Source organism: Felis catus, chromosome B4 (assembly GCF_018350175.1).
Source record: "Felis catus isolate Fca126 chromosome B4, F.catus_Fca126_mat1.0, whole genome shotgun sequence".
NCBI classification, from domain to species: Eukaryota; Metazoa; Chordata; class Mammalia; order Carnivora; family Felidae; genus Felis; species Felis catus.
Genome location: NC_058374.1, coordinates 138,748,493 through 138,773,764, shown reverse-complemented (window position 1 = coordinate 138,773,764; position 25,272 = coordinate 138,748,493). Strand labels below are relative to the sequence as shown.

At 59.7% G+C, this 25,272-nt stretch overlaps 1 protein-coding gene across 2 annotated transcripts in view; it reads right to left on the bottom strand.

Moving 5' to 3' along the window:
• Window positions 1-11,891, bottom strand: part of GRAMD4 (GRAM domain containing 4) — a 75,086-nt gene extending 63,195 nt beyond the window's left edge. Inside the window, exon 1 of one of the 2 annotated variants that reach the window (XM_023257634.2) lies at window positions 11,686-11,891. In XM_023257634.2, coding sequence (XP_023113402.2) covers window positions 11,686-11,714 — 29 coding nt within the window. In that variant the 5' untranslated portion in view covers window positions 11,715-11,891. Of the gene's footprint in view, window positions 1-1,757; window positions 1,931-11,685 lie in introns of those variants that run through there. The other variant, XM_045062526.1, reaches the window with a different exon arrangement.
• Window positions 11,892-25,272: the final 13,381 nt, after the last annotated feature.

Sequence of the window (25,272 nt, the reverse complement as noted above, 5' to 3'; positions counted from 1 at the left end):
CCCACGTCCTCTGATGGAGGGTCAGGTGACAGGGAAGAATCTGACACCCCAGCTTTCCCGACGGGGTTGGGGAGGTCCGTGCAGAGCCGGCGGGCCCTCGGCACACACACACATGAAGAGGGCAGGTCACCCCGAGAGCAGAGTTTAGGGTCCCCCTGAGGCCCGCAGTGGGTAACAAATAGGACAGCTTCAACCCTGTAAAACACCTAAATGAGCCCAAAAGGTGTGGCAGTTGGGACACAGCCAAGGGCACGGGTCCCAGGGGCAGCCACTTACCACGACCTTTCCAACCCCACTTACTCATCTGCAGAGTGGGGACCACGAGGCCACAGCCAGGTTTGTTGTGGGGGGTGTCACCCACCCACTCACCCTCTCCTGGGGTGCCCTGCCCCCCCACCAGACCAGCAGGACAGCATGCTGTCCACGCATGGGCCACGTGAGGTGGGGACCCCGGCATCCAAGACTCCCTCCCCCAGGAGGCTCCGGGGCCTCCCCAAAGATGGCAGCAACTCTGCCAGAGAGTCAAGAACCCCGGGACCAGGGCTGCAGCTCCGGAAGGATTCCTCTGGAGCACCAGCGAGGCTGGAAAAACCTCCCCACTCATGGAGCACCTGCTGTGTGCCCAGCCCCCGCCCAGCATGTGGCCCACCTGCGGTCCCTGCCCTGGGTCAGCAGGAGCTCTGCTCTGGAGGAGAGGCTCAGTCACCAGCCCCACGCCTCCTAGCGAAGCAGTGACCCGGGCAGAGGAAAGGCTTTAGCACCAGCCGGGCCTGGGCCACAGCTAGGCTCTGCCCAGCCTGTCCCCTCCTCTCAGGACGAGCAAAGCCCAGCCTGTGTGACAGTGGCGTGGGGCTCGGGAGCCTGACGAAGGACCCTGGGGAGAGGAAGGGGCCGTTTCAAGAACTGCAGCCACCCACCTCCCCGCCACGGGAGCATCTGAAGAGTGCCCACTCCCGGAACATGGCAGGTGGCCACGAGCTGTGGAAGATCAGGCGTGGGGCTTTTCAAAGCAGAGAGACTGGCTGGCGGGAGGCCACGTCTCCCCTTTTCTGGCCCGGCCCGCAGACAGAAGCATGAATCCCCTGCTTCCCAAGAACCAGGCGGGCCCGCCTCTCAGAGACGCTAGCCGACCTCCACATCCAGGAGCCCCACCACGTCCCTTCTCGACACTGTGCCTTCCCAGCACCACCGGGGAGATGCCCAGCGGCACCTCGTGCTCCCCCCCCATCAGACTCCCCCGCCACCATGCCAGGCGCTCATGAGGCTTCCTGGGCCTCCCTCCCGGTCTGGCAGCGGCCGGGGGTTGCTGGGGCTGATCTCCCCGGGCACACCCCCGCGGTGGTGCCCATCTGCCGCCGACACCTGCCGGGCCCCTCCTGACTACCGCGGACTCCTTGCCTCTAGGCTCTCCCAGCAGGGACACGGACGGCCCCTCCTGCCTTGCCTTCCCCTCCGGTCCTCACTACAAACCCGCGGGCGGCCAGCAGCTCCGCCCAGCCTGGATGCCCAGGGCTTTCTGCTGGTTGAGTCACATCTCACTTCCTCTCCACCCAGCTCAGCAGCAGCGAAGTCACGTTATCCACAGCCTCCAGTGTTTGGCGGGCCGGGCCCTGCTCTAAGGACAGGGAATCTCTCTCCTTCGCTTCTGCCTTCTGGTCCAGCACCTCTGGGTCCTTACCGCTACCCTCCTCCTCCACACCAGCTCGCCCACCACCTCCGTCTCGCACGTGCCTGCACGCACACACTCAGATGCTTACGCTTGCTTAAACTTCCTCGTGGAACGCTCGCGACGTGATTCACACTCCTCCCTGCGATCTCAAGCATGGGCTGTTGAATAGAGGCTCTCTCTTCGTTCTGACCCAGGATGCGCCTGCTCTACGCTCCGCCTATGACACCCTGGTCGCCCATCGGGCACACCGCCGGGGAAAGACACGCGCTGTCCTCCTGTCCAGCAGGGACTCCGACCTTCCTCTCTGGATGGAACGAGAAAGGGGCTGCAGCTCCCGGACACCCGACCTGGGTGCTGACGCCAGCAGAAGGCCCCCACGACACGCCCACAGGGGCCTGGAAGGGGCGCACGGCTCAGCCTCAACCCGCCGGCACCAGGCGGCGATGTCCCTCGGGACAGCTGGGCACCCCTCCACCCCGCCCCCACATGTGACCCTCACACTTCTGCTTCCTGGACGCGGGGTTTGTGAGATCATCCACGCACCTCGCTGCCACAGGGCACCCCCGTCGGGGTGTGGGTTTTGTGGGAACCCTGCAGGTGGCTGGTGAGCCTGGTGCTTCTAAGAGTGAGGCTCTGAGTCTTGTGATAATAAAGGTTTGGACCAGAGGCCGGGCCGGCATCACCCCCAGAGCAGAGCTGACTGTGCCTGTCACACGGGACCCAGCAGACCCACAAACGTCAACCCAGAAAGAAGCAGGGATGCAGGTGTGGCACAGCAAGGATCTGGGAGGGGGACCCCAGCGGGGGAGCCAGGCCAGCAGGAAGACACAGGCAGCGGGACCACGGCACGCCGGCCCCACATCAGGCCCCAGGAGCCTCACTCCCAGGAAGAGCCGCTCGGGCATAAGAGCACCCCCCCAGCCCCACAGAGCCCCCACTCAGTGAGCCCCTGGCCAGTTCCACCAGCCTCCTTAGATGCCCCCCAGGGGACCAGGGGAGACTGGAGCCCCCACACCACAGCAGGGAGACAGGAGCTTTGAGAAGGTCCAGATGGGAGGCCCAGGCAGCTGGCCACACATCCCACAGCACCCCCGACATGGCCCGGCCCCAGCAGATGGGGGCACGTGCCGGCTTGATCTCCAGGAGCCTTGCACGGAGCTGACCTTTGGTAAGCTGCCCCCACAGGCCCCCACCAGAGAGGGCCCAGGGGAGGGCAGAATGCTGGCTGGAGGCCTAGCCCGGCCTACAGCCCCTCCTCACTCCTCCTCGGCCTAAATCCCCTGTGTCCCTCCAAATGGGCTCCTGTGGCTCCTTCTCACCCCGCCAGGGGTCCTCCTGACCCCCAGGCGGGGTGGGCTGCTGTCCCGCGGCCCCCACCTCGCTCGTCCCTCCCGCCACGTGCTCCTGGAGGCAGCGGCCTCGCTCCCCGCCACAGAGCAGGTCCTTCTCGGCAGGTGAGAAGGCACGGACGGGGCACGCAGCACAGGCACCACGCTGTGGGCTGGGCAGGTGGCCGGAGCCCCCCCCCCAGGTCCCCGGCGGGAGCTCTCCCGAGAGCGAGAAAACAAGACTGGCTCCTCTGAGGCCCCCAACAGCCTGCGTGGGAAAGGGCACAGGGACGCTGCAGATGGTGTGGGGGCACGGCGCTCCCGCCCACCTGTGCGCCGCCCCAAGCGACAGTCACCCTCGCTGCCCTACGTGTCCTTCCCGCTGTCCTGCCCCGTTTTCTCTTGAGGATAGCCACCGTGCCAGCCTTCGTCCGAGCCTGCCCCACCGGCCGCTGCCCTCTTCGGAAACTCCTCCACCCGAGGCCGCGCTCGGGCCCACTGAGCGCTGGGAGCCGGGCGCCTGGCCCCACAGAGGGCGTGCAGGCACCCCGCTCCAGGGCACCACCCCCTGCCCAGCCCTCCTCCTCCTCCTCCGGGGAGCCTTCCTCCCCACCAAAGAGACCCGCACGCACGTGTGCAGACAGACCCTCCGTGGAAACGGAAGCCAACACGGAGCCTCACGTCTCTCGTTTCCAGAAAGGAAACTGCCCTCGGGGGCCCTGCTGCTCAGGGGTGCTCTTGCGAGGGCCGCCCCTGCTCAGGTGTGAGTTCAGACGCGGGGAGGAGCCAGGCCCCACCGGGATCTCAGCCCAAGAGCTGCACGGGGCCCCCGCAGCCTTCCTCCTCATGGGCTGTGTGCACCGAGCCCCGCTTCCAGATTGCCAAGGGATGCCGAGTCTGCGTGCCCTGCACCCGCGGGGCGGGCTGACCAGGCGCAGCCGGAGGCCCCCGCTCCCCTCCCCCCACCTCCCTGCAGGCCACTGGCCTTCTTAGAGAGGCACCGCGCCGTGAGCCCCCTGCAGCCTGAGTTCTGACGGCACGCCAGCGGCCCCGCGGAGAAGCAGCCGGACGCGCAGGCCGCATCCAGGCCCCCAGAGCTGCCTCCCACGGCCCGGGATGGCCATCCTGGTCCCGCTCTGCACGCCGACTGGAATGGGCCAATTAAGGAAATGGATGCAAAATGGGGGAGCCGGGTTCCCACCGCGGGACGGAAACGTCTTGATCGGCGAGGGGAGGAGGCCAGAAGGGCCCACGTGGTTACGAGGGGACTGTATCAGCAGGATGAGCTCACGTTTCACTTAACAGGGACACAGATGGTTACTCGCCGAAGTCGTTGGAGTCGTGGGCACATCCAGAGTTAGAGGACCCGAGTCTCCTGCTCTGTCATCTCCAGCGTGCGGACCAACGAATCCCACGGCCACAAGTGCACCAGCACCCGCCCCCGCGCCCTACCCCCCTCTCCTGTGCATGGAACCCCGCTCCTTGGAGAACCCGCGGACCGCAGGGCTGGGGCGGGGCAGGTGTGCCAGAGAGGGAGGACGAGCTCGCACCCCACCGGGTGGGGCCGAAGCTGGAGCAGGCTCCCCAACAGAGTACGAAACCCGAAACCTAAAATCAGGTCTGAGTCCCTGATGAACGAGGGACACCTGGGGGGGCTCCGTCGGAGGCGCATCCGACTCTTGATTTCAGCTCAGGTCATCATAATGATCTCACAGTTCGTGAGTTCGAGCCCCGCATGGGGCAACAGTCTGGAGCCTGCTTGGGATTCTGTCTCTCCTCTCTCTGTCTCTCTCTCTCTCTCTCTCCAAATAAATAAAATTTTTTAAAAATGTTTTTTAATTAAAAAAAAAAAAGACCGAATAAATTAGTGAATGGGGTTTGGAGACAAGTCTCCCCCAGCAGAGGATTCCAAACACAGTACGCAGATACCGGGCCCTGGAGCAGCTGGGGCTGAACCCCTCCCTCCAAGAGGGCCACACACACAGGCTCCCCCCAGAGGGCAGCGTGGACAGGGGTGGGGGTGGGGGAGCCTCAGCCAGGTGACCGAGGCGGACACCTCGGGGATCAGTCAGGCCGACAGCAGGCGCCCTGATGGGGCGGGACGAGGAAGGCCCTTCACCTGTGGGCTTCCTCCCAAACTGGGACCCCAGTCCAAAACACCCAAATTCCAACTGTCTAAACACATTCCAATGTAGAGGGATCCTACAGTATTCCTAATACTTCTCAAGGCTTCAGGATCATCAAAAACAAGAAAAATTGAGAAACCCTCCCAGCCGGGACGAGCCTCAAGAGACAGGAAAACGAATTTACACAATATCCTGGATGGGATCCTGGGACAGAAAAAAGATTTGGGGTAAAAACGAAGGCTGAGTAAACTGCGGACTTTAGTTAATAATGTGTCAACATTGGTTCGTTAATTCTAACAACGTTTTCACACCAACTAACATTAACAACAAGAGAAACCGTAGACAGGATTATGTGGAAATCTCTGCGTTATCTCCGCAATTCTTCTGCGTACCTAAAACTACCTTTCAAAACACAGTCCATTAAAACCACCACCACCAACATGCCGCCCAGGGCGGGATGGGTCACTCGGTGTCACTCGGCAGGGCACCCCGACACCCGCAGCCAGACCAGGCCCTGCCCTTGAGACGCTCCAGAGGACACGAGCAGTGAAGTTTCAAAGCCAAGTGACCCTACCATAATCATCAAGGAGCAGAAACGGTGGGGATGTCAGGGAGAGAGCCTCGTGGACCCACGGCCACACAACCCCCCACCTGTAAGCATTCACTCCCAGACGCCGTCCCCAGAGAATGATGGAAGGCAGGGCCCCTGTCCTCCCGGCAGCTCAGGAGGCAGGTGGGTAAACAGGCAAGCACACGCAGGGTGACTAGCACAGGGGCCCATGAGGTCCTAACCCCGCGAGAAGGGGAAAGCCAGGAAGGCTTCCTGGAGAAGGCAGGGATGCTACTGGCTCAAGGTCCCGGTGCACAGTGGGTAAGCTCGAAGCGTTCTCAGACAGCCATAGCAACCAGGGGGGCGGCTGCGAGCTCAGACCCCTGGTGCCTGGTGAGGTGAGCTGAGCCCCCTGAGGTTCTGAGAAAGGGGGTCCGGGGCCACTCAGGGCCACGCTTCAGAAGAGTGATCCACAGCTACATGATGCCACGCAGACGGAAACGCAGCATACTAAGATGAGCAGACCCCCGGTGGGGGCCGGGGGTGAGCAGTGACTAGCTGCTATGGGACCCGGGAGGATCCCCGGGTGACAGAAACGCTCGGAAATTTGACTTGTGGTGGTGGTTGTGCAATGTTGTGAACATGCAAAACCTAAGTGAATCGCGCACCTGTAAGATATGCAAATTGCACCTCAGTAAAGACATTTCAAAAACAGACGCCTCTCTGCCTGCCCAGCCCCGCCTCCCCCAGCCAGGCTCCCAGGACTGAAGCTCCTTGTGCGTGGAGCCCCCTCAGCCCCCCAGGGCCGAGCGAGGCGCCCAAGCCCGGGGCTCACCGTGGGGAGCGTATCCATCCACCCACTCGTTTCTCCAAGCTCACAGACCCAACAGGAGGAGGGAAGAACAGAGTCGGGAGGGATGCAGTGAGGCCTGCTAAGTGATCAGAGGCCTCTCTGGCCAGGGGAAGGGAGCACGGATGTGTCAGACGCAGGGCTCAGCCACCCTGGAGCAGCCCTGCAGGCAGCATGGGCAGAAGGGGGCCGAGAGGGCGGGTGGGTCAGAATGGGGGCTGCATGCCTCTCGGTCCCAGGGCGGGTGCAGAAGTGCCCCCCACCTGCACGCCATACTGGCAGGACCAGGGAGGGACTCCTGCCTCCTCAAGCCACGTGCTCACCCCAGACAGCCCCAAGCCCCTGCCCGCAGGGGGACGGGCTAGAAGCAGGGCCCCTTCCACGGATCAGGGGGAACCCGACCCCGAGAGAGGGTGAGCTGTTCCCCCCACAACCGCCGGGACCCTGGACGGTGCCCAACACATCTGGTTTCTCTCACCCACAGCTCAACCGGGGTTTGGGGGCATACAGGAGTTCTGGGTACGCCTGCCCTTCCCTGCCCCTCATCCCGAAGGAGCAGGAACCGAGCACAGTGCTTTACAGTTTCTGAGCACGCCCCACTTGAGAGAGAGGCGATACGGCTCCCATCCCGTGTCACGTACCTTTCCCCCCAGATCCGGTCTGAGTGCTGCACAACACGGCCACTCAACACCAGCCAGTGCCGGAGATGGGGAGCACCTGCCCACCCCCACCGCTCCCCCCTCCTCCGTGGAGAAGCTGGCCGGGCCTTCCTGTGTGCTCTCAAACCCCCCACCCCCGGCTTCTATATTCTACACCAACACCCTCGTTTACAGGTGACCTAGCTGAGGCCCAGGGAGGTTAGGCACCTTGCTCGAGAACACACAACGGCAGGATCACAACTTTTCTCTACCGAACCCCCCTGCTGTAGGTTAGGAACAGAGACCACCGGTTCAAACGTGGCTCTGCCACTCACCAGCTCGTGGCCTGCACCTCAGAGAGGCTGTGACAAAGGTCAATCATATAAAGCGCCCAGAAGGCTGTCAGGCCTGGGGCTGGGGACGCTCTTGCTATTGGCACGTGTCTGAGAGCAGAGATTTCCTACCCTGATCCTAAACGTGCTGCTCACATGTCTCTCACGAACCCCCAAAAGAGCACGGCCTTAGGGGCCAAACAACTCAAACTCCCATCCGCCCTCCGCTACCTAGCTAAATGGGGTCTCAGGCCAGCGCCACCGCCTCTCCGTGCCTTAGTTTCCCTCAAGGCACAACGTGGCGAGAACACCTGGGCCAACGTCTGGCACAACGGAGTGATTTCTCGGACTGTTACTAATGGTTTTTGGTTTTTTCATAGGCCAGTGCTTCCTGTCTTCTGGCTTTACCACAGGGGACTTTGATCACAGGGCTTAAACATAATCACAACCCAGTTACAACTCAAACGCCCAGCAATCTCAACAATAGCCCTCAGATGGCGACTGTCATTAGAGGAGAATTATGGGCCCAAAGTCTCCACCCACCCCTCCCCGCAGGCCACACGCAGACACTAAAGGCCAAAAGAACATGGTTTTCTCTAATTAGGGAAACCCTCATTTTCTTCCCCCACCTCTGTTTGTAACAGAAGTCAGAGCAACCTGCCTTTGAGTTCTCAAGTTAACCGATTACATTTCTTCCTCGGCAGCCGGCTCCGAACCCGGGGCTGGGCCAGGCTGGGCCTGAAACAAACCAGCCACTAAACGACCACCACCTGGGGCGCCTGGGTGGCTCAGTCGGTTAATCGTCCACTTTGGCTCAGGTCATGATCTTGGGCTTTGTGAGTTTGAGCCCCGCGCCGGTCTCTGTGCTGACAGCTCGGAGCCTGGAGCTGCTTCGGATTCCGTGTCTCCCTCTCTCTACCCACCCCTCTCAAAAAATAAATAAACAGTAAGAAAAAAAAATTAAACGACCATCACCTTCAGGGACCCAGGCCTCCTCCCACGTCCACCAGCCACACCTAACTGTCGAGGACTTGAACTCTTACCCTCTCTACGTGGGGTATCTGCTGGATTCTGCCCCGGATGGAGACCCAGTGAGAGTCCCCGCTGCTATGCCACCGAAAAGCCAAGGAGAAGAGATCTGAACCCGCTGCAGTCCCAAAGACCCTGCAAACAGGCTTTCAGCTCCCCACCCCAAAGGCCTTCCCTCAAGCGCCATGTGAGTGGACAAATCCTCATCGAGCGGCTTCCCACCGACACCCCTGTCTGTGCTGAGCAAACAGAAGCTGCTTCCCCAGCAAGTACATCTGTATTCCTCCCACTACTCACTTCCACGGCCCACGTCTCATCTCCCCCGATTCATTTTCAAATTCTTCAGGCACGGGGACGCTCCACCACATCCCCCGATGCCGTCAGAGCTCCCCCAGGGCAGCAAGCGCACACAAATGGCCTCCTGTCCTCCTGACAACATGTAGCAGCCGCCCGCAAGGGGAGGAGGCAGAGACTCAGAGAAGGAGTGACCGGGCCACTCTGCCCTAACAGGTGCTCCCGGAACACTCAGGTCCCCAGCACGGCCACTAGGCAGGAGCCCCCGCCTCCTGACGCGAAGAGGGCCAAATACCAGAGGTGAGGGGCCAGGCGCCCACGTGAGGGGAAGCCTACCAGCACCCCCGAAAGGAGAAGCTGGCTGGAGGCATACGGCTCCAGGATGGAAACCCCATGCCCGCACACAGCTGGTGCAGCTCGAGCTTCCAGAGGGAAACACCCAGACCAGAATTTGTAGAGAGCTGGAAGAGGTCCACCGGGGCCCACGAGGTGACGGGGTCCCCGTGGCACAACACTCACAGGGGTCACACCGTGGACACATCAAGGGAGCCCTCTGTTCTCCGATTACACGGATCCCGTCAAGGCCGGCCTGGGTTTGGTGCTGGCGTCTGTCACATCTGTAACGTCGCCGTTACCGAGAAGATGGGCTGCAGGCTCGAGCCTCCCCTGGCAACAGGGCTCGCTGGGATCTGAAAGCACTTTGTCTCATTGTGCCTGAGCTAGTATTCTATTCTGTTCTGTTGGACAGCAAAAATGGTGATTCAGGAAAAACGGGCCTGATTCTCTTCCTCGGTTCTAGTTGGTGAAGGTGAGGCCTAGGGAGGGCAGGGAAAGCGGAGGTCACACGGAGCTGGCAACCGCCGGTCTCCTGACACCCACTCCTGGCTGGACTTGACCGATAAGAGGCGGGCGAGGAGGGGGGCCTTGCAGCCCGCCAGTCTCGAGAGAGACCACCTGGTTCTTCCTCCCTGAGGGGTTCCCCGCCCGCCTCTGTAGAAGACACAGAGTAACTGGGCTGCCCAGGGCCACAGCAAACTGACCACGACTTTGAAACTTTCCCCAATCAGTTTCCGGGAAATGCCTTTCCCGAGTGCAAGCAGACAGACGTTCCCAAGGACAGACCCTGCTCGTCCCCAGGCCGCACCACTGGGACAGCCACACCCTACCGGCCAGGGCAGCTGAGAGGGAAGAAGGGCCGAGGAGGTGGGGGCCCCCATCCTAAGGCCCTGAAGACCCCTACCTCTCCCATCCCTGGGAACAGGCTGGCATCCCCTGCCCCCGCCAGGAGTCCAGCACCGTCCAGGCTGTGGAGGTTCAAGGCCCCTGCCCGACGGCCACAAAGTACACAGAAGGATCAACACCACGGCCACGGCAGGGAGAAGGCCAGCCAGGCCAGGCCCCCTCCCTAGACCTGGCAGACGGCTTTCCAGGTGTGCAGCAGGAAGGAGGACCAGGTTTACCTAGCTCCCGGATCTGAGGTGTCCCAGGTGACAGCCGTGGGATGTGCTTCCACCCAGCACGAGGCAGGGCCAACAGCTCGAACACACTCACCCAGCCGGACAGTGCGTCCTCGAACGGGTCCGGGAGACAAGTGGGACAGTCAGAGGAGTTGTGGCTGCTTGGGGGCAGAGGGCACTGCCAGCCTCACCCGGGTGTCCTGATCTCTGCCCTGGGTGTGCCTGGCCAGTGAGAGGCCTGCATCACCTCATCGAATCCTCTTACCAGCCCCCCTCTCCCTTTACTGGAGGGGGGGGAAAACTGAGGCACAGGGAGGCTCAAAGCCTTCTTGCCCAAGGTCATGGAGCAGGTGCACCATGGAAAGACTCCAAAGTCCTCTGTTAACTACCATGTAGCCCTGTCCCTTTCCATCCCGCCAGGCCCAGACTTAAAACAACCTCCAGAGCTGGGCCACTATGGGGGATGAGACTCAGCAAGCCTCAAATTTTGTGTGTGGGAGAGGCTCAGAACTCTGTATTGCCTCCCCAACCTGCACAAGGAAGGCAAGAAGAGAACCCCATCCCGCAAAAGATCTCCCCAGAGCTGAATTTTCCCTGCCTCTGGAAATTTGGGGCTGGCAGCAGGCCCGAGATGAACATGGCTTGGGGGGGGGGGGCTCCACTGAGGTCTCCAAGCCTGTGGGGCCTGCTGCTCCTCCCACCACAGATCCACTGTCAGGGGCAGGTGCGCCGGCCCGCCCGTCTCTGGCTCTCCTTCCTCCCCAGTTGTAGGCCTGGACAGGGGTGCCGGCCCAGTTCTGAGCGGTGGGGACCCCAGGCTGGGGGCCGCCACACTACACTCCACCTCCTGGCCTGCAGGCGGCCCTGGGTCCCAGCAGAGCCCCACTAGCTAGAAGTCACAAACAAAGGGAGAGTAAACAGGGCAGAAAGAGGGGCGTAGGGAGGGGGCGAGTGGCCACAACTTTTTGGTGGGGTCGTTTCTGGGGTCGCACGTACCGCCGGGGTCGAGGGCTCCCACCTCCTCCCCTGTGCGCCCAGGGAGTGGGTCGGAGGACGACCTCCCTGTCCCCACCTGGCCTCAGCGACCCCAGACCTGGCGACCAGCAGCACCCCAGCCCGGGCCCCGCGCCCCCTAGACGTCCTCCTCTCCCAGGCCGTCCGGGAGCCGCGGGGCGCGCGCAGGGGGCGGGGGGGGGAGGTGGGTGGCCGTGACGCGCGCTCCGGAGCCGCGCGGGACCTGGGGGCGTGTGAGCGGGGCGCGCCCGCGCGGGGCCCTTCCCGCAGGGGCGCCGGCCCGGGGCGCGGGGATGAGCGTGGCCGAGCGGGCCGGGTCGTGTCTCGGCCGGCCCGTGCCCGGAGCGTGTCTGTGTGTCCGCGAGGTCCGTGTGGGCGTCCGCGCGCGCGCCGCTTACCCTGCGCGGAGATCGGGGCCAACTCTCATTCACCCGCTGCGCGGCGCCCCCCTCGCCAGCCGCCCGGCCGCGCTGCACCTGCCGCCCGCCCGGGAGCCCAGCGGCGCCGGGGAGCCCGGAGGAGGCGGCCCCGCGGGTCCCGGCCACGAGCGCTGAGGCGGCGGCGGCAGCGGCGGCGGCGGCGGCGGCGGCGGCGGCGCCAGGTCGCGCGCTCGCGTCCCGCTGCGCGGAGTCTGCGCGCCCCCGGCCTGGCCTGCGCAGCCGCCGCCCCGCCCCGCGCCCCGCCCCGTACGCCGCCCCGCCCCGCGCCCGGCCCCGCCCAGCGCGCTTCCCCGCCCCACCCGGCGCGGCCCCCTCCGGGGCCCACGGGGATGCGCCTGTCCCGGGGGGGTCCGCGCGCGCGCGCGCGAGCTCGATCACGCGGCGCCACCTTTGTTTGGGTGGCCCACGTGCGCGCCCGCCACCTGCGCCCGCGCGCACGCGCAGCGGCTCTTCCGTACCGAGGCCCGCCAATCTCGGCCGCGGCCACGCGCTCCCGCGCTTCCGTCAGGGCGGAAGCCTCGGGTACAGCCACGCACGGGCACGCACGCTGCTGTCACCTGCCCGAGGCCCGCGCGCGGGACAGCCAGGGGACTCGCGGGGCCCACCGGTGGTTCTGAGATGGTGACTGCTGCCAGTCGCGACCCCCCTCCCATCGGGAAACCCCACAGTGTGGGGGTGCACACGCACTCCCTCTAGACTGCCAACACCTCGCAGGGGCTCCCCCTATGCCCAGGGGTGCTATCCAGCCTCAGAATCTGGGCCTCTGGCCTGGCCCCCAGCTTCTCCGAATCTCGGCTTTGTCATTGAAGGGAGCCCCGCCGCCACCTGCACACTCACACCACACAACGGGGCAGGGCAGCAGAAGAGGGGTCCCACTCAAAGCGCTCCTGCCCCTGGGTCTGGGACACGCCCCACCCCCGGGAGAAACCTGCCCCGACCTGCGCCCCAGGACCCAAAGCTGTCAAGCTCACAGTACAGTGCTCAATGGACAGGTAGAGAATAACCCTCAGAACCCCAAGCCCTTACTCCAGGTTGGGGGTACCCCTATCAGCTCCCCACCCAGGTCTGACCAGGACATGGCTATAGGAGATTGGGCTGGGAGCCTCCCCTCTGTCTGGGAAACTCCTATCCATTCCTCCAGGGACCCTGGGTCCCTGGAGCACTCCCTGGGGCAAGATTCAGGGTCCCTTTTTCGTCCACCCCAGCATTCTCGACCTGCGGAGGCAGCCCCTGTGGGCCAGGGTCAGAGGCAAGCGTTCAGGTGAGCTCCTAGCAGGAGCCTGTCCCTCTCTGTGACTCAGTTTCCTACCTGCAGAACGGGAAACGACATGACTCCGGAGTAAGGGAGCTAACAACATAACCTTCCTTCCTCCCACTCCACCAGGCCTGCACGGCCCAGCTCCAAAGCCCCCAGCTCCACGAAGCACCCCTTGACCAGCCTGGCCAGAAACAACCCCGGCCTCCCACCTGCCGGAGGGCCCAGCAGTCCCTACCACCTCCTGCCTCCATCACTGTGACTGACTGTTTGCATTGTTGTTGGTTACGTTCTTGTCTCCCCCCTCCCCCCGCCCACTCTCCCCACAGCCCACCTGGGGAAGGACCCACACTGTGAGTCCCTCCTCCCACCCCCACCTCAGGCCCTTGGTCAGGCCGTGTGTAGTTGCCAGGGCCTTATTGTTCACAGATGACAGAAAGGCACTTCAAAGTAGCCCGAAAGGCATCTATTTGCTCATGAAATGGTGGAGCTGGTGGTGACAGCTCTCCCCCCCCCCCCGCCCCAGCACAGCACAGAGCAGGTGCCCAAGGAACGTGTTTGAATGAACGGCCAGGATTAGGGGGAGCAGGCAGGAGCTGGGGGGGGAGGACCTGGGGAAGAAGGGAAGGGGTCGGAGCAGACAGCTGGGTCCGCCCCAGGATCCCTCACTTCAGCCTACCCGACAGCCATCTGCTGGGTGCCCACTCTGTGTGATGCTGCTGGCAGGGAAGTCACAACGCGTGGTCCCCGCCTGGGGGACACGCACCGACCGGATCCCCCTCAGAGTGGTGCTGGGTGTTACGGGGGGACTTCTACACTGCCCTGCCCGCTGGCTCGAGATGTCCTATCACCTCACCTACAAACAGGACCGTCACAGGCTGGCCTGTGTCCCCCAAGTTAATAGGCTGAAAGCCCTAACCGCCCCCCTCCCCAGTATCTCAGAATATGACGGTGTTTGGAGATAATGAAGGTAACACGAGGTCCTCAGGGTGGGCCCTCACCTAGTCTGGCTGGGGTCCTCATAAGAAGAGGAGATCAGGACACAGACATGCTCAGAGCAGCCACCGGGCCCTCAGGGCCACACCGCAGGTCGTCGGCCAGGCCACCGGTAGCTTCCCAGCCCTCTGCTCACAACTGTGCCAGGTGAGCATTGCCAAATCCTGGGCTTGGCAGCTCTTCTCGGAGGAGGAGGCCTGGGGAGGCTCCTCTCAACCCTGGGGCCACCTGGGCCCAAGGAATCAGTGTCCTGCCCTCAGAGCCCCCACGAGCATCCAGGGGGCAAGATGACCGGGCTCAAGTGAACCCTGCGTGACAAGCAAAGGCAGGGGACGTTGGTGGCCAAACGAGGGCCAGAAAGAAGTGAGGGGGAGTCCTGGGCAACTTGCCTCAGACCCCGCTGTGCCCGTCCCCACCTTTCTGCTTCCCGACCGTTGCACTGGGCCTGCAGGTGGGGCAGGTGGGATCAGTACAGTCCCCACCGCACCCACCTGCCCCGTGGCCACCCCGGCTTCTCCTTCTCTGACCGAAAGTCCTACAGCCCAGGGGGCTGTGGTCTCTGCCCAGAGTGCCCTCCCTTCCCCTCACTGGCCCCAGGCACCTTCCTCTGATCGGCCAGCCGGGCACCTCACCTCCCTCCAGCCCAGCACCAGGACCAATGTGTGGCCTTTGCCTCTAAGACTGTCTCTCTTGTCAGCCTGTGCTCTGCCTGAGGACAGGGACCGCAGCTGACCCCCTCCAGCCTCCCAGCCTCGGGCCTGGCCCACGGCAGGGCTGGGGTACTGTCCCAGCCTGGAATTTTTCTGGCCATCTTAACTCTCATGCTCCCATAGAGGTGGTGTTCTCAAAGTGCCTTCTCTTTTAGGAAGACTTTCTCTGACTGTTCCTCTTCTTGAAGCTCCTACAGGGCCCCTCTGTCCATCCTGGACTCTTCTAGAAGAGCCAGCCTGCCCAAAGGTCCCTCCCAGCCAGAGCCCACTGCCGGGCGGGGGGGGGGGGGGACCTTCCTCGGTTACCCTGGCCCTGGCAAGAGCCTCTCTTTGTGCCCTTCCCTCCTGGTACCCTCCTCCCAGGCACCCTACCCTCTGTACCTGGACACCAGCGTCCGAGCTGATGCCCCATCTTGGACTCTCAGCTCCGGCTCCGGCCCTCAAACATCTCTTTTGGGGACCCGCTGCCTCCCTGCCAGCTGCCGGTTCTGACCTGTGGCCCCAGCCCCGTTAAAACCTTAAGGCCCTGCCCAGCGTAGGTCGGGATCACCCAACCTCCTCCAGAGGCCAAGAGCAAGACTGGGCCCGCTCTTGGTGACTCTGTGTCCTCGGACACACCACCTAGCCCTCTGAGCCTCAGTTTCCTCATCTGTAAAGTGAAGAAGATGCCCACCGTCAGGCTCTGGTGGTTAGCACTGAAGAGGCGAGAGGCAGCCTCCAGGGGAGGTCAAGGGTGGGCAAGGCCTCGAGGAAGGGTCTGGAACCAGGGTATATGGGGCCTGCCGGCCGGCCCAGGAAGCTGAAGGTCTGATGCTTCTGTGTATCCTGTGAATGTGGACACACGTTTATACCTCAGCACGTCCCAGCGCCTTGCACATAAGGCACTCGGCACAGGTGGTCAAATGACACATGTATTTCCATCACGTTAAAGTGCGGTTGGGTAAGAGGCATCTTCAACTGAGTAACAGCTCTTTGGGAAGAAATGGGCCACCCGCCGCTGTACCAGACACACTGCCCTGTTACAAGCTGTGTGGGCATCTCGGAAAGGTGACCTTGGAACAAAGGAGTGTCTCTGAGCGCAATTTGAGAAGAGAGATCATCAAGGGCTTTTCTGGCTTGTGGCGCTGGGGAGATTGCGTTCTCTGTGGAGCGGGGGCCCTGATGGAATTCGTGGCTCCTTAGCCGGGCTTAGCCGGGGGGGGGGGGGGGGGGGGCCGGCAGCCCCCAGCCCGCGCGGGCCCGGGATGGGTGCTTGTCACCGAAACTTAGGGTTCTGGCTTCTGAGACTAACGGAGCGTGCCACCTCGTGGCCGCGGGCGGCAGTGCAGGGGCCGGGCGCCACGCCCCCTTGGGTCGGTCCTGGAGGGTCGCCCAGCCCCCCGCCCTGCCCAATCCCCGCCCAAAGTCTGTCGGGGGGCGCGTGGGCAGGGTCTTCCTCCTTAGCAATCCCACCTTCTGCCCTTCATGGGGAGGAGGCTGAGTCAGCTAACCCGGGTCTAGACTCTGTCTTACCTGTCGTGTGACCCTGGAAAGGCCCTTCCCCTCTGTGTGCCTCAGTTTCCCTACTTTGCAGGATGGTGGTCGGGCCTCCTTTCTTCTCACCCCTCACCGCCTCCACAGCCAGGCAGAGGCTGGCATTTGGCACACCTGGACCCCGTGGACCTGTATCTGTTGCCAGATCACTTGGTCAGTGGGGCTGGGAGACCAGAGGGAGGACTTGCCACAGCCTGGGGGCTGGGGGCTTCTCGGAGGAGGTGTTTCCAAACCAAGGAAAACATCTGAGGAAGGGCAGGCCTGGCAGAGGCCAGAGGGAGGAGGTTGTAGAGGGGTGACAGCCTTCTCTGTCCTTGGGCCCATGGGGCGGAACAAGCATGGTGGGTGAGTGGGAGCTGGGGGCTTGTGAGCAGGGGTGACCTGTGCAGGGGGGAGCCCCGAGGGTTTGTAACAGCAACAGCATAGGCTGGACCTTTCCCAAGGTGATTGTAAGAACAAGAGAGTAAGGTGGAGAGTTGGGATCCCATGGACCAGCTCTGTCCGGTAGAACTTTCTAGAATGATGGGAATACCCTATATCAGCACAGTGCGGTGGAGTAGCCACGTACGGTTATGGAGCACTTGAAACGTAGTTGGTGGCCCCGGGGACAGCAGTGCCCGGACTATGAAAGTGCATCGGAAAGATATGCTCGCAAAGCCGATGAAAACGTGAGCCTCGTGCTTCCCGCCGAGGCCAGGCAATTAAGACAATGATAAGACCACGGAAGAACAATGTCATTCAGAATTAGGGAGACTCAGAAAATGGATGATGAGAGGAAAGGAACAGTTGAGCATTGAAGAGGCTGGGGAACGATGAGAAATACAAGAGAGAGCGATTCTGGAAATGAAGACAAAACGGGTAGCGACCCCCAAAGGGAAAATCACAACCAGCAGCGGCTTGAGGTAGCCGGGAGGTAGAAAGTAGGAAACTTTTTAAATCACAGAGAAATGAGACAGAGAGATAAGGGATTAGTGGAGAGAGAGCCACGGAAGGCAGGCCAGAAAGATCCCGCGCAGGACTGGTGGTTGCGTTCCCTGGCCAGAACGCCGGATCAGTGGGCCAGAGTGAACGCCAACACTGTAATTCAGGAAGACAGTCCTGAAATTTAAAACAAGCAAACAGGGGCGCCTGGGTGGCGCAGTCGGTTAAGCGTCCGACTTCAGCCAGGTCACGATCTCGCGGTCCGTGAGTTCGAGCCCCGCGTCGGGCTCTGGGCTGATGGCTCAGAGCCTGGAGCCTGTTTCCGATTCTGTGTCTCCCTCTCTCTGCCCCTCCCCCGTTCATGCTCTGTCTCTCTCTGTCCCAAAAATAAATAAAAAAACGTTGGAAAAAAAAAAAAAAACAAGCAAACAGGGGCGCCTGGGTGGCTCAGCTGGTTAAGCGTCCGACTTTGGCTCAGGTCTGTGAGTTCGAGCCCCATGTCGGGCTCTGTGCTGACAGCTGGGAGCCTGGACCTGCTTCCGATTCTGTGTCTGCCCCCCTCCTGTCCATGCTCTGTCTCTCTCAAAGATAAATAAACATTTAAAAAAATGTAAACAACCATGAAATTACATATGGGAAGAGCATACTGCCCACTAGGAAAATGGGCCCCGAATGACGAACGCTGAGCAGGTGAGCAAAGCCACTGAATGTTATTTATTTATGTATTTTAAAAAGTTTATTTAATTTGAGAGAGACCACCAGAGCAAGCAGGGGAGGGGGAGAGAGAGAAAGAGAGGGAGCACGAGCGGGAATGGGGCAGAGAGAGAGGGAGACACAGAATCCGAAGCAGGCTCCAGGCTCCGAGCTGTCAGCACAGAGCCCGACGCGGGGCTCGAACCCAGGAACAGTGAGATCATGACCTGAGCCAAAGTCGGACGCTTAACTGACTGGGCCACCCACGCGCTCCCCAGCCACTGAATCTTAAAGGAAAAGAAAACAAAACCCTCTGGACACCCAGGTAAAAAAACGTTTGTGTCACTTGCAGGGAAAAAATAGCAGATAGCCACGGAGTGTTGACAGCCGTGCTTTATGCCAGAAGACGTATTTTGCAGGTCCGAGGAAAGAAAACGTGAGCCCAGAATATTACGTCCTGTCCAAACGGCCTTTGGTGTGAAGGTTGCAGGGAGACTGCTCGTGTTGGGGATTATTGCTTTCACGAGCCTTGACTGAAGTAATCTACTGAGAACAGGCTTCCGAAAATGGACATGAATGCAGAGACAGCCAGCTAAGCGTTGATGATGAGCGCTAAGTACGTTTTATCTTCGGCATTAAACATAAGTGAGACCATGTGGGAACCCTGTGCAGGACGAGGGAGAGGGTACAGAAAGTCGGATCAGCTGGCCGCTTACCTTACGGGGGTGAACTGGACATAGAAATATGGTTTTAAATCAGATTATAGGGAAGAGGAAGAAAAGAGAAGGAATCAAAGGCCATCAGCTAATTTCATTATTTGCTCCTGCTTGGGGACCAACAGACAATTGAAGAAGAAGGAAGGGGGGAGGGAGAGAAGGAAGGGGGGAGGGAAAAAGAAAAGAAGGAAGCAAGGTAGGCAGACAGCGAACCAAGGATATCACATAAAGGTATTGACATAAAGTAATCGTTACACCATATGTAAGGTATAATAAAAAGAGAGGGGAAGACAATCATTTATCTAAAACCGAGAGTGGTATAAATATTTTTCATATTCTTTTTTTTTTTAATGTTTATTTATTTTCGAGAGACAGAGAGGGAGAGCGGGGCAGGGGCAGAGGAGAGAGAAAATCCCAGGCAAGCTCCCAGCTGTCAGCACAGAGCCCGACACGGGGCTTGAACTCATGAACCGTGAGATCATGATCTGAGCCAAAGTCAGAGGCTCAACCAACTGAGCCACCCAGGTGTCCCTATTTTTCATACTCTTAAAAAATTAAGATAATTCAAAAATTTTTTTAATTTAGGGAGCTCCTGGGTGGCTCAGTTGCTTGAGCATCCAACTCTTGATTTAGGCTCAGGTCATGATCTCACGGTTCGTGAGTTCGAGCCCCGAATCCGGCTCTGCACTGACCACTCGGAGCCTGGAGCCTGCTTCAGATTCTGTGTCTCCCTCTGTCTCTGCCCTCCCCTGCTCGAACTCCTCTCTCTCTCTCTCTCTCTCTCTCTCTCTCTCTCTCTTTCTCAAAGATAATAAACATAAAAAATTTCTTCTTAATAAAATAAACTTAAAAATTGTTTAATGTTTATTTATATTTCTTAGTATCTCTACACCCAGTGTGGGGCTTGAACTCATGACCCAGAGATCAAGAGTCACGGGCTCCTTAGATTGAGCCAGCCAGGCGCCCCCTACTCAAATTTTTAAACAAGAGAGAGAAATAATAGGGTTCTTCTTCGAAAATACTTTGTTTGGTAGGGGCGCCTGGGTGGCTCAGTCGGTTGAGCGTCCGACTCTTGATTTCGTTAGTCTCAGGTCACGATCCTGCGGTCGTGGGATCGAGCTCCTCATGGGGCTCCGTGCTGACAGTGCAGCCTGGTTGGGATTCTCTCTCTCCTTTTGCCTCTCCCCCACTTGTGCTTACACACACACACACCCTCTGTCTCTAAAATAAAAAAAATTAAAAAAAAATAGATTGGTGAAACACTGTTACATTTTTAAAAATCCTAAAAAATAAAAAATGAAATAAATGCACCTAAATAACATATTGGATGGCCACACCCAGGAAATTTGTTTCCAAGGGACCTTAAAATACACAAATCTGTCTACACACCTCTGGTGGTACATAGCTTCAGGACAAAAAGAAGTACAAATATTTAATTCCTTTCAGTGATCATGTCGGTGCTCTTGTGGGCATTGGGTATTGTTTTTCTGAGATTGTTGGGTATGCAGGGTGGAGTAAAGCACCCAATTTTCTCAACGTGCCATTTTTAGCTCAGGTGAGAGGAGACAGAGGTCAACGGGTTTAAGTAAAAAGGCTGTAGTTCCGGATCTGAGTACAAAGTCAGTGTAGACTTAGTGTGTATTTCTTCAGAACCAAATGTTTGCCTGCTCTGTCCAGTGAAAATGCCTTAGAAACAAGGAACAACCCGGAGACAGTGAGCACCCTCTGGAGGAGATTGTGATCTCTAATTCCCCCTAAAAGGAACCAGCTTCTTGGAAGCAGGCTGATTCCGGGTCAGGGAATGTACAGGATGAGCCTGGAACATCTTATCACACCGAAAAAGCAAGAAGCTATCCAAGACCACTGGGGTCACATCAGAATGACCCAGATGGCACGGAACAGTCTCCCACCGACCAGGGATAGGACAGTTAGCTCACCAATAAGGATTGGAACTGCAGTGCATTGAAGCACATTATACATGCTTAAATCCATCCATTTATAATGACGCCAAAAAGACGTTCACATTTCCAGGACACTAGGGAATCGACCTGTTATTTTGAAACTTATAAATAAATCAGCCATTTATCCTACTTTTCCTATGTGATCTGTAACTAAGGTGACCACAGAGTTGCTAGGGGGAGGTTTCTCTTTACAGAATTTCAACCAGTGGACGAAGCAGCAGTGGTAGAATTTGACCATCGCCATTTCGCACCTCTTCGGGGGTTAAGAGGTCCAGGGCGATGACAGGAAGCGACCATCGGTGGATCCTAAACCACAAAAAGAGAGAAATCTGACATTATGGCAACTCCTAACACGAAACTCACCACCACCCCCGCCCCACCCAATGAAGCCATCTTGCCAAAAAATACTGAAGCTGAATCCAATTAAGCTTCTAAATCTGCCCCGCACGGTGGCCACTACCCCCTCACAGAGCTATTTACATTGAAATTAAAATTAACTAAAATGAAAAGAAGTGAAGAGTCCAGTTCTGCAGTTAAACTAGCCACACCCCAAAGGTGGTGGGATGTAGGGGGTCAGGTCGGTGCACCCTCAAAGTGCCCCCGGCTCCTCCCAGGGGTGGCTGACCCCATCCTGCTCACCCACGTTCTCGCACAGGACGAGGACCAGCATCCTGACTCCTCCCGCTTTCTGGCACTGGGCCGGGCTGTCCTGGAGCGGGGCTTTCGGGGTGCGGGAAATGCTGGCTGCCGGGGACCCACACAGGGCCAGCCCCACTCAGGTGGGGCAGCCCCCGATTTCTGTGAATCTGGCAAGGAATGAGCCAGTGCTGAGGCCCACAGTGAAGACACGACCTGCTCCTGGTGCACAGGAAGGTCTGTCATTTCGTAGATGTCCCTTGACTGGGGTTTGTCTGATGTTTTTCGAGGGTTTAGACTGGAGTCACGGGTTTGGGGGAGAGGGACCACAGGGGTGAAGTGTCCTTCTCATCCCACCTGTTCAGGGCATGCTCCGTCAACCTGACTGAGCCCCCCTGACCTTGACCTTGATCACCTGTGAGTGTGTTTCTCAAGCTTCTCCACTGTAATTTTCCTACTTTCCATTTAGTACCCTTTGGGAGGACATTGGGACAGGAACGTTTGTCTATCCAAATTTACCTTTATATACATTTTAAAATTTATATAAATTCTTTATAGAAATTAAAAAAAAATTTTTTTAATGTTTCTTTTCGAGAGAGAGAGAGAGAGAGAGCGTGAGCGGGAGAGGGGCAGAGAGAGGGGGAGACACAGAATCCGAGGCAGGCTCCAGGCTCCAAGCTGTCAGCACAGAGCCCGACGCGGGGCTCGAACTCACGAACCGCGAGATCGTGACCTGAGCCGAAGTCGGACGCTCAACCGACTGAGCCACCCAGGTGCCCCAGAACACCATTTTAATTGTATTACTTTGTGGAGCTAATATTTGTTTAGATCTACCCACCAATTTTCATCATCTTTATTGTGATAATATACGCATGACAAAATTTGCCATCTTAGCCAATGTTTAGGCGTCTGATTCAACAACACCCAGTGCATTCACACTCGTGTGCCACCATCACACCGTCCATCTCCAGCACTCTTTTCATCTTGCAGAACCGAAACGCTGTCCCCATTGGACACTCACTCCCATTCCCCTCCCCAAGCCCCTCATGACCGCCGTCCGCTTTCTATCTTTGTGGTTTAGACAACTCTAAGTAGCTCACGTCAGTGGAATCCCACAGTGTCTGTCCCTTTACGTCTGGCTTGTTTCATTGAGCATGATGTCCTCAGGATTCATCCGTGCTGTCGCAGGTGTCAGAATTTCCTTCCTTTTTAAAGCTGAATCCCATGTCATTGTACGGGTGGACCACATTTCCCTTAGCCGTGGATGGACACTTGGATCGTTTCCACCTTTCAGCTATGGTGAATAATGCTGCTGTCAGTATGATGCACAAATCTCTTCGAGTCCCTGCTTTCATTTCTTTTGGGCGTGTACCTAGACGTGGGTTTGCTGGGTCATGTGGGGATTCTATATTTAACCCTTGGAGGAACGGCCAGACTGGTTTCCACAGCAGGGGCGCCATTTTACGTTCCCACCATCAACACACGGGGTTCCTGTGAAAATCCTGTGGAAAATCTGTTGTTTAGGCCCCTGCCCTCCCCACCCCCCACCTCAGCCTGTGGTATTTCTTTTTTTTTTTTTTTCAACGTTTATTTATTTTTGGGACAGAGAGAGACAGAGCATGAACGGGGGAGGGGCAGAGAGAAAGGGAGACACAGAATCGGAAACAGGCTCCAGGCTCCGAGCCATCAGCCCAGAGCCCGACGCGGGGCTCGAACTCACGGACCGCGAGATCGTGACCTGGCTGAAGTCGGACGCTTAACCGACTGCGCCACCCAGGCGCCCCAGCCTGTGGCATTTCTTATGGCGGCCAAGCTGACTGAGACACTAGGTAATGTAGTCACGTGGTTCAATATTCAAAAGGCACAAAAGGCATCCAGGAAGCCACCTCACTCCCATCCCCAGCAAGTCACACCCCTGCCGGGGAGGGAACATTCGGGCCAAGGCCCCATAGTGAGACAGGTGGTGAGAAAAGTGCTCTAGGGAGAAGGAAGAGCCGGGCAAAGGCCCTGAGGTGGAAAAGACATTGAAGATGCTGAAAGGCGGCCCAGAGGCTGAAGAGGGGTAGCCAAGGTGAGCCCAAACGGCTTGATGGGCACCGGGCCCTGCGGGGGCTTTGCAGGCAGACTGGGGTCTGATTCCTGCTCCGTCAGCTCCCGGGGCACAAGACCCTTCTCTCTCTCTCTGCCTCAGTTTCCTTGCCTGTAAAGTAAGGGTTGCGCCCACCTCACGGGGTAGTGAGTGCGTTGGCTTCTGTAAAGCCCTTATGCCCGGATGCAGGGGCGACGAGAGGCCTGTCTCGCCGTCTCCCTTGCCTGCTGAGGAAACCTTCTGTAGCAGCCCCCAGGGGACGTCCCCCGCTGGCCAGAGCCGCGTCGCACACCCGCCTGGACCAGTCACCCCCCAGAGGATGCGTGAGGCAGGTGAGCGGCCTGGCGGCCAGTGTGGGCGGCTCTGACCCGCCCCAGGATGATGCCGAGCGCCCAGCCCCAGCCCCGCTGCCTGGCTCAGCTGACGCATCTTCCGGCAGACTTTCCCGACGCGGGAAGCAGGGGGTCGTCTACACGTACTCGGGCACGGGCTCCCGCGGACCCTGTGGCCAGGGGCTCCGGGCAGCTCTAGGTGTGGAGGCTGAAGTACCCCCACCAGGACAGGAAGGAGGAGGGCGGGTGGCTGTGCGCAGGCAGCCGAGATATCCCTAAAGATGCCGCAAGTCGGGGGCAGGTTAAGAGGGCAGGATCGCCTTTGAAGGAGATGACTCCGGCTGCCGGTGAGGAACGGATTGGAGGGACCAGGGCGGGAGACAGGGGCTGGCAGGAAAGCTCCGGCATTGTCCAAGGGGGAGGTGGCGTGGCCTGGCCTCAGGGGGTCCAGACGTGACGGCAGAGGCAAGGGCGCCGAAAGGAACAGGTGTCGCCTTTGTTCATTTCCACCTCCGGGGACTCTGCGGGCCTGTGATCTTCCCATCACACGCGGGAGCCAGGGCTCCCAGAAGTGAAGCCACGTGCCCGGGCCACAGCCGCCAGCATGACTTGGACTCTGGAGGGTCTGTTCCATTCCCCAAGGGCTACCGAAAGCCCCCGGGCCCCTCCAGGCCCCCTAAAACCCCTACATCTCCCTAAATTCACCGAGACTTCCCAAGGTCCCAGAAATCCCAAGACTCTTAAGGTCTCCCAAGGCCCCCAAAGACCCTCAAGTACCCCCATGATGCCCCAAGACCCCCATGACCTCCCCAAAGGCCTTAAAGATCCATCAAGGCCCTCCGTGGACTCTCGATGCCCCAGGCCATTCAGACTCCCCAATCCCTTTCCCAACCCGAGGACCCAAAGTCTTCTCAAGGTCTTCCAGGCCCCCCCAGACCCCCCAAATCCCCCAGTCCCCAGAATCCCCGAGCCTCCCCAAGTCCCCTAGACCCTCCCAGGGCCCCCAAGACCTGCAGGTTCTCCATGACCCCCCGTGTCCCCAGGCCTCGGGCCTCCCTCGCATTGCCTTTTTTCCTGCGAGGTCCAGCGGGGTTCCCCAGGGGAGGAATCCAACTGGTCAGCTGCTCACTCCACTGTCACTGGTTGGTCTTGGGCTGACCTACGCGGGGGGAGGGTGCCCCCTCAGGGTCATGTGACCGGGCAGGCACAGCCTTGTGGCGTCAGACAGGGCCGCCTATGGCTCTGCTGTCTGCGAGGCTGGGAGGTCTCCCACGGGAGCTTGAGGGCGCCAGGGGCCTCGCCCAGGGAGGGAAACGCGCTGAGTGCCGTGCAGAGGGCTGAGGGCGGGGTCTGAATCCCTGGGCAGGACCCTAGGCCCCCCTGGAGCCCCGCCCCACAGCCTGCCCTGCCCATCAGTGGGGGAGCCGGCACCCCCAGCCACACACCCCTCCTCGGGTCGGCCGGGGTCTCTCTCAGGTCTAGCACTGCCAGGGCCACACCCCTGCGTCCTCGCCACCCCTCCCTGGTCCTCGTCCCCCTCCCTGGAGGCCCAGGGCCCTGCCCAGCCAGCCTCTGTCCGGCTCCTGTCCCTGCACGGGCTGAACCCATCCACCAGCTCTCACCGAAACACTCCCACAAGCTGCAAACTCAGTCCCTACCTCCTTGCCCACAGGATTCCCCCTGGGGCAAAACGGTCACCACGA